The sequence below is a fragment of the Biomphalaria glabrata genome, chromosome 9, assembly GCF_947242115.1.
Source record: "Biomphalaria glabrata chromosome 9, xgBioGlab47.1, whole genome shotgun sequence".
NCBI lineage: Eukaryota > Metazoa > Mollusca > Gastropoda > Planorbidae > Biomphalaria > Biomphalaria glabrata.
This window is the reverse complement of record NC_074719.1, coordinates 43221692-43237183: the sequence shown is the minus strand read 5'-3', so window position 1 is coordinate 43237183 and position 15492 is coordinate 43221692. Positions and strand designations below refer to the sequence as shown.

General features: G+C 33.8%; 2 protein-coding genes across 2 annotated transcripts in view; both read right to left on the bottom strand.

The window, feature by feature from the left end:
* The window catches only part of LOC106067464 (uncharacterized), a 29408-nt gene extending 27535 nt beyond the window's left edge, over window positions 1-1873 (bottom strand). The window contains exon 1 of the mRNA XM_056042125.1: window positions 1818-1873. Within this exon, the coding sequence (XP_055898100.1) occupies window positions 1818-1824 (7 nt within the window). The 5' untranslated portion in view covers window positions 1825-1873. The remainder of the gene's footprint in view (window positions 1-1817) is intronic.
* A 3169-nt stretch (window positions 1874-5042) lies between these two features.
* LOC106067463 (oligosaccharyltransferase complex subunit ostc-B-like) lies at window positions 5043-9971 on the bottom strand. Its single transcript, XM_056042130.1, has 4 exons — window positions 9803-9971; window positions 7172-7245; window positions 6396-6613; window positions 5043-5296 (listed from the first exon to the last, which is right to left on the bottom strand). Exons 1-4 carry the CDS (start codon window positions 9939-9941, stop codon window positions 5278-5280), a joined length of 450 nt encoding a protein of 149 aa, XP_055898105.1. The 5' UTR covers window positions 9942-9971; the 3' UTR covers window positions 5043-5277.
* Between the last annotated feature and the right edge of the window lie 5521 nt (window positions 9972-15492).

Here is a 15492-nt window from a genome sequence, read left to right as displayed (position 1 = left end):
TTAGGAGTAGACCTCTCCTCCTAAAGTGCTGTGCAATATAGCACTATTCTTATTTGACGGCGTGCAACTAGGCCTGATTTTCGTCACAGGTCACCCGCCTCCGACCCAGTACAATTTCCATACAACATGCTTATATCAAGGTCAGTGTAGTTCGACTCTGAATGGACCTCAGTCACCAATCGTAAACAAACAACATTTAGCCACGTGGTGCTCTATCTCTTCTATATAATTTACGATCTCATGTTTAATTCATGATGGTTGTCACGTGACAGTTTTTTTCCATTGTTTTATCAATAAGATCACGTGACTAAATGTTGTTTGTTTATGATTGGTGAATGAGGTCCATTCGAGCTCTAGCCTCGATGGTGAAAGTTTATGTTACTGAGCTTATCAAGTAATTATTTTAAATAAAAAAAAAAAGGTTTTATTGACCTATTGTTAGTTAAAAACTTTTAGCGTACGACATAGTTCTCGGTTTTTTTGTCAGGGCTGCGACAGTGCGTGATTATTAATTTAATGTCACGGGTCGCCCACCGCATATTCAATATATTTTCCGTATAAAGCAAAATATAATAATTCTGAATCATTGATAAGCTAATTGGTAATTTTTTAAAAATTGATTCGTGTGTTGTCATCGAAAATGAATAATTGTGCAAAGTTTCAACTTGATCCGAAAATGAAAAGTGTACAAGATTTTGACCAGACAGAAAGAGTCTTATCTTCTTATCTTATATAATGCAGATGCTACTTTAAAAAAAGAAAATGATAACATCCTACGCGTCATGCATTTAGTCATGCATATTAACCAATGACCTAAATTCTGACAAGTCACAGGTTTTCCTGTAAAAACTGACATACGCACGTCCCCCGTGAGAGATAGGGATATTTTATGTTGGAATTAATAGTATGATATAACATTTTAAACTTTATGGTTTACTGCATGTTTCGGAAGTTCCTTCAGAGTTGAAGGTAATCTACTTCCTAGTTCAAAACTTCCGCAGGACGACGGGGGATGGCAGCGGCTAGAGTATGAACCCAGGACCATCGAAACTACCGAACGACAGTCCAGCGAGCATCCCGTTTGATCAGGCAGCCATCCAAATTGTGGATTTCTAAATGTTATATGAATATCATATACATATATAGGCTATATACTCTTCCATATTTATGGACCATATGACATTATACTTATTTGTTATTTACATAAAGCCTGAATAATACGGCGCCTTGGCTGAGTGATAAAGCGTTTGGCTTCGGAACCGAGGGGTCCCGGGTTCGAATCCTGGGTCCACCAAGCTCTGATTCCTGACATCTGTTAATGAAACGTATAGGCGGCTGGTTGTTGTGATGTCCACATGACACCATTGTTGACATTGTGTTACAGAAACAGATGACCTTTACGTCATATGCCCTATATATCGCAAGGTCTGAAAGGAGAACTTTATTTAACCTACATAAATCTTGACCACTGCTAAATATAGCATACTGTACTTTATGCAGTGTTTAATTTTTAAAAAAATTTATCATCGAGATCAAATAGAAACATACACTGTAAAAACAGTTTTTAAAAATCATACTTCATTGTTTAAGAGTAGATTTTGCGAAGTAGGCTTATTTATTCAACTGTTGTACTTTAAACAGTAAATAGTTTTTCCTTGACCTACTTACTAAAAAAAATGTGCATTTTGTATATAGAAATATTTATACTTTTTAATTAGTTTTTAAACATTGGGTGCTCTTTGCTGATGTCTATTTCTTTTGACTAACTTATTAGTAAAGACCTTGACCAAGAAAAAGAATATTAAAACTTACTATACCTTTCATCTTTGTGGATTACTGCACGAAGTGGGCTACTATTTAAAGAATATTTTTTTTTAGAAAATGTCGACTACGTCAGTCAAGATTATATTTTCCCGATTTACTAAAAATAGAACATTTTCAGATAGCCAATGGTGCTTCGGGTGAGTTGCGTCTAGCCATGCGCCAATATTTCTTGTTTATAAATCTACATTGGTTGAGAGTCGCGGAAAAAAAGCGTGTCGTTCTAAGAAGAAATTATCAAATCTAGTGCCAGATTTTAGTAAGTGGGGGCCCTGTGAGTAGTTATTGTTGAAGCTTCATCCTTCTTGACTGAAGCTGATTAATAAATCTATGAGCATGTCATTATAGTGGGGGAAAAAATGGTGTAGGCCAACATGCGAACCCCCTTTTTTTTTCCCTTATATTTATGTGGATATTTAGTTTAATATGTTTATATTTTTTTATTAATGCGGAGGTTTATATTTTTTTTATTAATGCGAAGGTCTGGTGAAGTCCTAGGCCCCCAGATCTAGACCAGTGGTAAATCCGGACCTGTTCCATATTATAGCAAAGCAATGCCAACTACAATAAGCTGGAAATGTAGTCCGTATGTCTGATGGCTTAGTAATCAACTTTTGATAAGGAGCTGTCGGTAAAAAAAAAAGAGGATGAAGTGACACTCAAGGTATGTCAATCGGACACCCAAGACTGGGAAATACTACATCTTCATCTTTAAGTCAGTTTCTTTGTTTCAGGCTACGTGACAAAGGCGTAGTTAGGGTGGGGGAAGAATTTGAAAATCCCCACTTGAGGTGGCTCCCTAATGAGTGTTCTTTACATTAAATATTACACAAAATGCAGGGGCCCCCAAAGAGGTCAAGCCTTCGGGCAAATTCCGAGCTACGCTACTGCTACTTGACATAGAGGACTAATAGCTTTGTGAAATCTCTTTTCTGATCTATTTCAATATAAGATGTATCATGTACCGGTACTGTTTGTTCTAAATTACACATTTTGTTAATTTGAACAAGTTTATCAACTCACTCTGTCTGTCTGGATTCTTGTAACATTGTTTCTCTCACTTCTCATTCTAAGATCAAGTTGAAACTTTTCACAACTAATTATTGTCGAAGAAAGATCATTAATCAATCTTAAAAATGAACCAATTAGTTAATTTATACTTAATGATAATTAACTTTGTTTCACTGGCACAAAGACATAGACTTAATAGACTAATTAAAAAAGCATCGTATATCACTCAAATACAGCTACCATCTCTTGAAGAGCTTTTTCAAGAAAGAAGCATTTCCAAAACACTCACGATTCTTAATGACAACCTGCACCCATTAAACCACTGTTACATAAGATCTGAACGAAGTGGTCGTCTCCTTTCCATTAGGACTAAAAAAGAAAGACTTAAAAACTCCTTTATCCCACTTTCGGTCAGAGTGTTACAAGATCAGCTGTCGTCATCGACAAGTACATAGAAGTCAAACTCATAAAGCGCTGGTTGTCAATGTGTATGTGTTTTGTGAGTGAATTTTGTTCGAATTTTTCATCCATATTGTTTTTGTAAAGTAGTTACGCTGAGGTTGTCAATTGTAGTCAAACTGAATTTCCATTTGATTGGACCAATAAAATTATCTTATCTTAAAAAGAAAGATAAATCCATCCTTATTGGGAGATATAGCGGTAATTATGCGATTCTTTCCCTTATACCCGCTATTTTGCTTTTTCTTGTTTTATATTTTCCTTGTTTTATGAAATATGAGCAGTGACTGTGTACTTGTCAACGTTTGGACCTTTAGTGTGTATGTGGGGAAATATAATCTGGATGAATAGTTTTCATGCATTTGAAATATGTATAAGGTAATGGAGATATTTTTTAATGACTTTACATTGTATCATTTCACCTTATAGTCCTCTAAGTTGTTTTAAAGCTTAGTTTGAATTTCTCTTTGAGGTTACAGTGACAGCAAAATTGTATTTTCAAATTCTCTTACAATAGTTTTCTTTTTCTGTGTCCTATACTTGCAACATCAATGAAACTGTTATAAACTGTATCCAAATGTTTTTGTCTTTTTTTGTTTACTCATACCATACAAACTAAAAAAAAAAATCATTTAAATTTACACCCCCCCACCTTCCCCATTTTTTTTTCTGTTCTATCTCTGCAGTATGGCAGGGAGACCAGAAGCTCAGACATTGTATCGTTTTTGTGTTCCCAGGATTTCTTTTTTTTTTTTTAATGTCTAATTATGTTATGCCTATTTTGAAATGCGGCCTCAGAACGAGACAGCTGGAGGTCACTCACGAAGGCCGAGGGATACACATCTGAGACCAAAAGAGAATCCTCCGACGAGGACAGATGTGGACGACGAAATGAAAATCTAAATCGACCACCTGCGGACAATGGTTATGCTTGCCCTGGGTGTGGCAAAATATGTAGGTCACAGCTGGGGCTGCGCAGCTACAGGAAATACAGCATTCCTCCAAATCTTTAGACTCGAAGACAAGCCTTATTATTATTTTGGCATGATTCGTCCACATGCAGGTATAGAATACAGGGGTAAAATAAGAGTTTTTGAAGTAACATTAAAAAAAAAAAATGGTGACTCTTGTAAGAGCAGCTGTACATGGATGAATAAATAATTGAGCTCTACTTTAAATGTATTGTTCTTGGTGCAACACACTTTGACAAAGTAAAATGTCTAAATGGTGACAGCATTATTTTTGATTGACTCTGGGAACAAATGAAATTTGAACGGCATTGTCATTGTGTAAAGCACATGATAAATAACAATGAGTGTGAACAACCTTTTCAAGGCAGTGTTGATGGTGCTATAAAGTACTGGTAAGAGGACACAGTTTAGCGTTCCCAGTCCTTTGTTTTATGAATGCTGGCACTGGTGAACCCTTTCCATACAAGTATTTAAATAAGCAGACTTTAAAATCAACAGTTCTACTTCTTGCCTAGGTTTGTTAAGCTTTAAGCTCCTTCAGAAACAAAGGTTATTAAGTCCAAACCTACTGCAGGCCAGTAGAGAATGACTTCGGTTAGGATTCAAACTTGAATCTATTATGATCACAATATGGAACGCATACTACATGATAAGTAGCCATCAAGATGACAGTCAGAGACTTTATTGCTTATCCCTTACCCACATTAAGAAAAAAAAATTCTTATCTAAAGTTGTTAACATCTCTGAAAACAAATCATAAGAACACCCTTTACTAAAAAGTTATGTTAAATTCATTTATTTGTATAGAAGTCCACATGTACAGCACTTGGATTCACGCACTGAGACTCAATCAATCACTCCCTCATGCTCATCATCTATTTGTAAACCTTATCAATTTGTTAACTTAAAACAGAAAGTGCATTACAAGCAAATCTACAAACAAAACTGTAAAGCATACAGCAAACAAAACAGTGAAACAAAGACAAACAGGTGAAACTAAATCTTGAACTTTCTTCTAGGACTGCATGTAGCCACTGTGAAAGAAAAGAAAAAAATTGAAATGAGGTAGCAGAAATAAAAAGGTAGCATATGGTCAGTAAAATACTATGTTTCAATATTTCTTTAATCCACAGTAGTCTAATGTTTATACATATTTTCAAAAAGATTTAAACCAGAGGTAGACTAGACATGGTCTGATACACATGAGGGTAGATGGGCATGATCCGATGACAATTATTTTTGTGACATATTCAAGCAAAAATTAAAATAAATTTGTCTCTATAAGGCTGCTTGGGGGCTTTGGTGGTTGAGTGCTCAAGCACTTGGCTTTGAAACTGAATGATTTGTGAATTTCTGGATTTTTAGGACACCCTCCGAGTCCACCCAACTCTAATACCCATGACACTGGTTGGGGAAGTAAAAATGATTTTTCATTGTGCTGGCCACATGACATCCTCATCAAACGTGGGCATAGAAACAGATGAACTTTACATCACCTGCTCCATAGATGGCAAGGTCTGAAAGGGGTATTTTAACTTGACTAATACTAAGACTGTTAAGATTTCACATAAAGTTATTAATTTGTTAATAATTGTGTCAATGCATAACATCAGATAAAAAAAAACAACAACCCAGAAAAAGGAATGTTCAGGAAACATAAAAACATAAAAACATCAGAAGAGAGTCAGGTTATAAAGATAGGTGTCACATGGTTACAGGAGAAACATAAACAGGAAGTTTTTATTTAAACATTAGCATCTCATAGTTTCTAGTTTCTACACAGAAGAGTAAATCATCTAAGTTGAAATAATAGTTGTTTTTTTTTTATGTTCAAGAAAATGACAGAATTTATTATTTCTAACTGAAGCTGTGAAGCTATAAATATAAATGTTGAGTATAATATCATAAATCATTAAAATCTATTAAACTGAATTTGAATAATTATAAGTACTTGATATATACTGATTTCTTCTTGAAGGATTAAATTAAATTTTACAAAGAGGCTTTTGTTATTTCTTCATCTTCAACAAGGATATCTGGCATACAATTGAATATTGAGTCATCTGAAAATACGCATCCATTTCAGAATTTATTGTAACAATAGGCAATGGCTTTTATGATAAATACACTTACGGTAATTTGATTCTCATAAAAACTCTGCAAGTAAAGAATGCAATGACGACAGCAGCTATACCAACACAGATCAGCAGTATTCTGTTTAACTTAGGCATAAGTGGCTTATTTGTCTGATCTAGTATAACAAAACCTAGACCTCCTAAAGTGAATAGGAAGCTGGCCGCCAGCCCCTCCATAATATATTGACCATTTACTCTGTAAGGCATAAAAGCCACCTATTAAAAGAAAGAAAAAAAAAAGTTTTAATATTAATTATATTAAAAAAAAAACATTTGTAGCACAAAATTTGTATTTTCAGTTACACAGAAATAGGTGTATAGTAAGAAACAAATTTGATATTTTGGATTTTGTGGACATAAGCCCAATATAGACCATGTCGTGCCCTAGTAAGGAACATATCTGTTTGATATTGTTATTGACTATCAGAGAAGAAGAGAAACAGTTAAAGGCATGTCAAATTGCAAAGAAGCAGACATACTAAAGATGGTCCAGTGTAACAGTGCCACACAAAAGGGTTGGACAAGTACCAAAAAATGGGGAATGTGTACATAGGCGATGTGTGGAAGTAAAGTGTGGAATAAATTTAGATATATTTAGCACACTTTATAATAATCTAGAGTCTAGAGTGATCTAGAATGGATATAGATCTATCTATAGGTCAATAGTGTATAGATGTAGACATGGATTTCTAGAAAAGAGATTCTACTTCATTCTAGATCTTAGATAGTTATAGATCTAATCATAAGACATTTATTTTTTTGTGTAAAGCTTACAGGCTTGGAGTTTCCTCTTTCGTCTGTTGTTGAACCAATGCTAGGGGGCTCCACAATCACATCATAAATTATACCTGGCAATCAAACAAGTCATGCACATTAATAAAGCTTCAACAAACTAAAACATATCAATATCATTTTAGTACTATTGTCTATCATCACAACCACAACAATATTTATACATATATATATCAAATATGAGGTTCTGTAATAGAATACGACTAATGTAAAGTCTAAAGTACAAATTTAAATAAAAAATTTTACTTCACAAATGCATTAAAGTTTTGAAATATTTCTTTTCTACGCAAAAAAACATTTCTTTATCACTCATACAACCAACACCCAGTACGGCAGTGCTGAACAACTGAAGAAAACTGCACACTATTTTGTCTTGGCACAGTCTGCTAAAGAGCTGACAGCTCAGCAGCAAAAAGCTGGCTAGAAGAAGAATCACTCATACACAAAGCAGTGGCCTTTCTTCTATCTCAGCATGATACTCTGAATATCATGAACTTTGGGCCTAAAAATTAAGATTTCAAGTTTCATGTTTTTTAAAGAAAATAATGAAAGGTGGGAAACTGTAAAAAATAAATTTCATAACATCCTTCAAACTTGTTAATTTGCAAAAACGAAATGATCAACAAAGGAGTGAGAATTGACTTATAGAGCAAACACTCTACATTTGTATAGAATGAGCTTATATACTTGTAAGAATAACAAAGACTTGATAAAGTTAACTAATTCACTGATGAAGTAAAACACTATTTAAAAATGAAAATCAAGATTACATGTGAGTACTTCTATTGCATCTCAAAATTTACAAGACATGTGTATTCCCTCTCATCTATTATTGTTTCCAGTGTGTTATTCTTTTTTCCCTGACACATATTTAAATGATTATTTATATCTTGCCAATAGTTAAAAAAAGGATTGATAACAACTAAAGTATAAAACATTTTATTATTACTGAAAATTAAATTAGAAAAGCCAGGAGAATTAGAATTTGATCTAGTACTAGATGTAAAATCTAGAAATAGATCTAGATATCTAGTTTGGATATAAAAAAAAAAGTTCCATAGACTCATTAAATATCGCATGATGGCAGATCATCTTAGTCTGATTATGGTTGCTTTGTTAACATTAATGACAAACAGTGCAAGTACGGGAATTAGTGCATATTCCAGAATTTAAGAAAAGAAACTTCCTGTCTTTGTTTAATTTCAACTTAGTATTAAATTTTAGTTCTTTAAAAGCTCACAAAGTCTAGCATTGTATTTATGCAAGTGGAAAAAAAAGTCTTGATACAGGCAATCAGTTAGACTGGTGTTTACAGGCAAGTTTTTTTTTAGATGTAATTTGGCCAGCATACCTGCTATATCGGGCAATCTTGAATCCATGCATAAAGAATGTTGCTTATATTTTTTTTGGCTTGTGAGTGTGTATGTGTTTCTGTTCATTTAAGTCTGAAAGTTTTTTTGTTTTTATGTTGCTATTTTGAATACTAGTATTTCCCCCATGTCCACTAGAATGATCTATTTTTATTGATGATAGGATTCATGAGGACTTTATCCTTTTTTATATCAGATAATAATCTTTACTATCTAAGAAAATCTCTCTTACAATTTTTACACTACACCAAATAAAACAAATTGAAAATGGTTGTAAAGTAACACTGCCTGTCTTAAGTTGATGTAAAAAGAAATTGATATGAAAAAAGAAAATTGAAGATAACAACATTTTTTAAAATACAATAACTATGAAGTGTTCATTGGCGCACTAAGCTACAAAATGGGGAATAGTGTTCGTTAATGTCAGTGCTTGACCTCAATAACCTGACACTTTTGGACATCATATTTTATTGTAATTATTTGTAGTTACAGAAAACAAATATATATTTTTATTGAGAAAAAGTCGAGTTTATAGTATAGAATTTTTGCATTTTATTCCTAGGACTAACCGTTACGGGGCTATATTTATAATTTACATGTAAAAATTGAAGTGGTAGGGATTTTTTAACCTGTTCATTAGTCAGAAATGACTATAGATCTAGAAGCTAGATCTAGAAAAAGTCTAGAGAGATCATACTATATAGATTAGGTCTAGATATCTAGATTGAGATGTATCATGTAGTCATTATAATTATAGAGCCAGTGAAGTCACTGACTTTATATTAGTTTATATGAGTAATTCTAGATTCTATATCATAAGATATAATCAAGATCTAGACATTGTAGATCAAGTCAAAGATTTGTAGATTCTAATTTTCTATAATTATTATAAATATTAGATTTAATTAGATCTATATTAATAAATCTAGAATCTAGATTATAGTCATAGATCTAACTACTTTAAACTTTAACTAGATTAAATCTAGATTCTAGATCTTTATAACTTTAAAATTATCGAATAGATTTATAATCTATAAATTCTAGATCTAGTCTCTAGTGACACTCTGGTCAAGTCTGTGAAAAACTAGATTTAGATCTAGACTAAGACTAAGAGTAAGTCAGCTTAGATGTAAAACTCAGTAAACAGTTCAGTTCACTTCAGTGCCAGTGCAGGCAGTGGAAAGTGGAATCATCTGATTTGCCGGTGAATGATTAAGTCTACATTGTGCATTTTCTTGCATACCTCCGGTAACTAGAAAATATGACGTGAGAACTGCTGCGAATACAAGCATAGGAGAGGGTTGTCGCAACCATGTTGGCTTCTTAAGCTTTAAATTTGGGCATCCAAGAAAGTTAAACGGTATTCTGTAGAGTGCTTCCATGTTGATGTGGCACAAACAAAAGACACCTTAAACAAAAACGAGTTCCTCTCGTACTAGATCTACGTGTCACAATCACTGCGCTATATAATAAAATATATTTTAGTGCTGCCAATTTATTAGATTTAGCAAATGCAACGCATAAATTCACATTATGAATGACGAATTGCGACAAAAGTTTACTAATAAGGAAATTAGTAATACAAATAATTTTTTTTCAAAGAAAATTAGAAATGTTGCGTCTAGTGCAGTGATTCCCAAAGTGGTCTCTATGAAGACATCCAAGGGGTGTACGAAAGATAAAAAATAAATTGGGGGGTCAATGAGATGTCCACGGAGTCTATGATAATAAATTTCATTTAATCAGGTTGCGACTTTAATTTTCACATCCCATTAATTTAATTATTTCCTAAACTAATCTATAATTTGTACATTAGTTAATCCTTTAAATATATATCTTGCTACTCAAACGAAAAATTATTGCATTTAAATTCAATACTTATTTCAATAGCTTAATTTTGTCTACATGTAACTAATGTTTAACAAAAAGAAAGAATGTACAGCTTTGATTATTTAAAATTGGGATTCATTCTTTCCTTGTCAAATGAGCGGTATTATAACAATATGAAAAATATTACGCTGGAGGATCATTTGAGACAATGCCACCCTGACAAAATAGATAAAGGTTTGAAAAACTTTCGAACACTCAAAGATAAAGTTGAGAATAGACCCACAAAATCCCTTTTCGATATCATATAGAGAAGATGATGGTTTGTAGGCGTCTCACAATATCTCTTAACTTATAGCAAAAACCGGAAAACTCTATAGGTAAAATATTGATTTTATCAGACGATGTAGTTTTAAAAACTGTTTTACACAAACCTACATCAGATATTATTAAAACAATTTCTTTAAGCAATAATACATTTCAATGGCACATTGAAGGCATGAGCTATAAAATTAAAAGCTTCTTATGTAATTCTTTGCAAACGACTTACATACAGTGTTTTGGGTCAGCAGTATCACAGTATCACAGGCTCTGACAGAATGTAGTGCTGTTTGCTGAAAACTTTTTAAGGATCGCCGGCTCCTTATTTTTAACAGGGTTGACCCACGAAATGTTTCCAGTGTTTGGGTAAAGCTGCACGCAGCAGAGTTTTCAATTCAGTTTTCCTTCTGCTAGGTGGGCAGCAAGTCAAGGCTAATGAGCCCTTCCTGCTCAAAGTTACTGGCTTAGGTGCCAGTTACTCATCGTCGTCCCTTCTCCTGTTAGTGAAAACAGTTCTGGGCCACACAAGAAAGATCAAGAAATACACGAGAAACTTCGCTTTGCGAAAACTTTTACAATGATACATAAGGGAAATTATTTAATTGATTAATTAATATTTAATGTTTGATGATCACATCATAGAACAACAAATTCCTATATGAAACATAATATCCATAGCAACGGATAGTAGACGTGCAAAAAAAGACAACATTCCCAGTGTGTTTGGTAATTCCAGTGATAAATATTAGTTGTTATTTTAATTGGTTTAAATTTGAATTTTATGAATAAAAAAGATACATCTTTGTAACTTCAAATGTAGCTCTAAATTACTTTTTCATTCTTACACTCACTACAGTTAGAAATTGGCTTTAAAGAATGGATTTGATGAATTTGCAAAACATATAAGTCAAGCAGGGGGTCTACCGAAACCAGAAAACATGGCAAGGGGTCTACGAGATAAAAAAAAAAGTTAGGGAACCACTTTTCTAGTCACACTAGTGGAACAGATTTTGCTAAATAAATATAAAATTATATACAAGGAGAAATATGATCCAGGAAACTTCATAACTTAACCAGTATCACAAGCCAGCATCAAATGTAAAATACTAAATCACATAATTTGTAGCAACATTTTAAATCACTTAGATAAAAAAATAATGTCCTTACTCCAAACCAACACGGCTTTAGATAATTTAAGTCGTGTGAAACTCAACTAATAGATCTATTTGATGACCTTTCATTTTTGTTTTAGATTTTCTAAGGCTTTGATAAAGTTAAAAAATAAAATATTTTAGCATTAGGTTCGATTGAAGCAATAGATTCAGAATTTCCTGATAGGGATAAACAAACATGATTAATGGCTCCTAATCAACACCAAAAATAGCAAACTCATGTGTACTTCAAAGGAAATTCTTAGGTCCACTACTGTTTCTAATTTACATAAATTAGACGTTACAATTAGTTCGGGAATAAAGTTAGATATGTGCAAATGATTGCTAAAATATATAGAACAATAAAAAATAAATACTGACTATTTACAAAGAGAATTAGAAGACTTACAGAAACGGAAAAATTAGTAACATACAAACTACTTATCTTATTCATGGAGCCGTGAGATTTATAACAAACGAATATGTTGTTTTTTTTAAAACTAAAGTAACATAATAAGTAAAATCACATAAATTGAGACATTATAAGACAGAAGATTAAAAAATAAAGTACAATGCATAAAACACTTCAGCTTTAAATATAGTAGGAAGTGGAGTAGGCCTAAAAACACAAAAAAATAAATAAATAAATAAAAGTAATTAAAATAAACAAGAAACAAAATGGAGATATAGAACTGGATTCTCAGACTATAGATCAAGTCGATAGTTTCATATATCTTGGAAGTGTAGACAGTGCATCTGGTTTATCTAGCGTCAATCATTAACACACCTAAAACCAACAGAAATCTCCCAACACCTCTAACAAAATTAAAATAAGAATCTTTGACTCCAGTGTGAAGGCGGTTTTAGAAACATTGAGAACAACTGAAGCAGCAACAAAAAAAAGTACAGACCTTCATCAACAGATGTCTGAGAAATATCTTGAAAATACACTGGCATAACAAAATAGGAAACACCAAATTGTGGAAGATGTGTGGAGAGAGAAATATAGAGGTGAATATCTTAGAGATAAGAAATTGGAGGTGGATTGGTAACACCCCTAGAAAAGATACCACGTAGAGAGCTAGACAGGCCTTAGAGTAGAACCCCTAGGGAACAAGACGTAGAGGAAGACCAAAAAGAACGTAACGACGCAGTGTACTAGATGAAGCCGAGAGGACAGGAAAGATCTGGGAAGCCATTAAGAAACTAGCAAGACACCGTGGAGAGTGGCGTGCTTTTACTGAGGCCCTATGTTCCATGAGGAACGCAAAGAAAAGATGATGATGATGATGATTCTCTTCAAATACAAATACAAAAACTAATAAAATGCTTAGATAGACACAAAAAACAATGCACACTTCTAATTCCATAGAGTTCCCCTTTCAGGCCCTGCGATCTGTAGGGTAGATGATGCTATGATCATTCTTTGATCTACGGTTAACGAGGAGGGTGTCATCTCTCCAGCACAACGACCAACCGCATTTACTTTCCCCATTTAAAGTCAGGGTGGACTGAGCGAAGCCCTAAAAATCTCGAAATTCAAAATCCAAGTGTCCACAGAGATTCGAACCCAGTACGCCCTAGGTTCGGAAGCCAAGCGCTTAACCACTTAGCCACAGCCCCCCCTCCTGTATGAAATAGCAGGCACAAATTCCGATGCATTTTTTGTATCTTGCGTTGTCATTTGCAGTGCTTGCACTAACTCATTAGAGTCCTCACGTTTTTTTTCCTGGTTTTCCGATACAGTCAATTGGAGCATCGTAATCTTCATTTCCATTGTAGCAATGAAGTTAGTTGTCGATGACTAGAAACTTTTCTTAAATGTCGATTGTTATATTTCTTTTTTTCCGAGTTTTTTTGTTTTCATATTCGCTCTCACGTTTTCAGATCCAATTGTATAAGGCAGCGATGCCCAAAATACGTAAAGAAACGAAGCCAGTTTCCAACGCAAAAAAAATAAAAAAAAAAAAAATAATAATGAACTTAATTAATGTAAGTACAGTAATTAGTAACTACTAGATCAACAAGTTTCTATTAAAATTGTTTTAGGTCAATTTCTTTTTTTTTTTTTTTTTTTTTGTACCTTTTCGGTTATGTGGTCCGCGACTCAAGTGTCGGGAAATTAATTTGGTCCGCAGGTTCAAATAGGTTGGGTATCACTAGTATAAGGTTTTTCTTCTAATTCTTAATAGCTCTCTGGCTTTGACAGACTACTCAGAATCTGTTTGAGTGTCTTGTACGGGTGTATTCTGAGTTCGTTGCAACAGACAAACAGTATTACATAAGCGGACAGCATTACACTTGTATAATAGGATTTGTTTCGGTAGACTTAGTTCTAAATAAGAACCCGATCAGATATTTTTAACTGGCAGTCCCATATATAGTGGTCCCAGTGGTACAAAGCATACACTCCGAGTGGTCACGGGTTCAAATCTATGAATTATAAGACGGTCATTGGTCTTGACCATGGGGTGAAATGGTCAGGCTATGAAGTGACCAAATATTAAATAACTGGCAATGAAGTGACCGGAAACTATAAGACGGTTCTGAATCCACTTGCCTTTATTTGGTGTGTTGTCAACATGACACCCTCGTAAACTGAAGATAAAAACCGAGAGCAATATACCAACTGCCCCGATGTTTAAATGGGGAGCCTGACGTTTGCTTTTTATATTTAGATCTAAATGTCACTTAAATGACGAAAACCTGTTTCCTAAACTAACCATCTCCTTAACTAATAAAAGTGTTAACTAAAAACACTTTGAGTGGCTGAAATTCTATAGTAAACACTAAGCTAAAATTACATTGAAAAGACTTTTTTTTATCTTTGTTTTTCGCACTTTCTCTTTCTCCTCTTTCCTCTTTCTCTTTTTTTTTCTCGTTGTCTCTCTTGTTCTGATCTTTGGCACTTGTTCTCTCTCTCTCTCCCACTTTTCTAGCCATATCTCTCCATCTTTCATAGTCATCTATCTCTTTCTTTCCATCTCTTCATTCACTTGCCTCGTCATTTTTCTATCTCTATAATTTTTCCTATAGCTCTTTTTCTATCCATCTTTCTTTATCTTTATATCTTTCATCTCTCTCTCCTTCTGTTTATATCGGCTTCTCTCTCTCTCTTCCTCTCTCTCTCTCTCTCTCTCTGTGCGATTCTTTTCTCTTCAACGTTCTGTCTCTTTCTCTCTTTTCTCATCATCCTCATATCTCTTTCTCTTCTCTTTGAGTCTTTCTATTATTCTCTCCATTTTTCTTTAAATTCTCTCTCTCTATCTCTCCTCATCATCTTTCTCTTTCTCTCTCTTCTTTCCTGCTTCGCCCTTCCACCTCTCTCCCTCTCTCTTATCTCACACTCATCTGAATGACCTAGATACACAAACGCTTTCAATATGTTGTGGAATTACCTTCAATTTCTAAAACCTCCTGAAAATGTGTCAATAACCCATTCATGTTTCCTCCTACCCCAACTCGTAGTAACGCCAGTTAAAGACAAACTAGTTTCACATGAGTCGAGAGAGAGAGCATCTTCCTTGAATCATAGGATAAAAAAAGCAAACATGGGATCTTTCTCTTTGATGTTCTAAGTGTGAGAGAAAAAAAATGATTTGAGACGAAAATAAAATTTAAGTTTGGGCGCAGG

Excerpts from the sequence above, each read along its gene's own strand:
- LOC106067463 (XM_056042130.1), bottom strand. The coding sequence starts at position 9,941 with ATGGAAGCACTCTACAGAATACCGTTTAACTTTCTTGGATGCCCAAAT. Across the intron at positions 7,246-9,802 it reads ATATTTTCTAGTTACCGGAG|GTATAATTTATGATGTGATT; the intron begins GTATGCAAGAAA and ends TTTGATTGCCAG. Across the intron at positions 6,614-7,171 it reads AAAGAGGAAACTCCAAGCCT|GTGGCTTTTATGCCTTACAG; the intron begins GTAAGCTTTACA and ends TTCTTTTAATAG.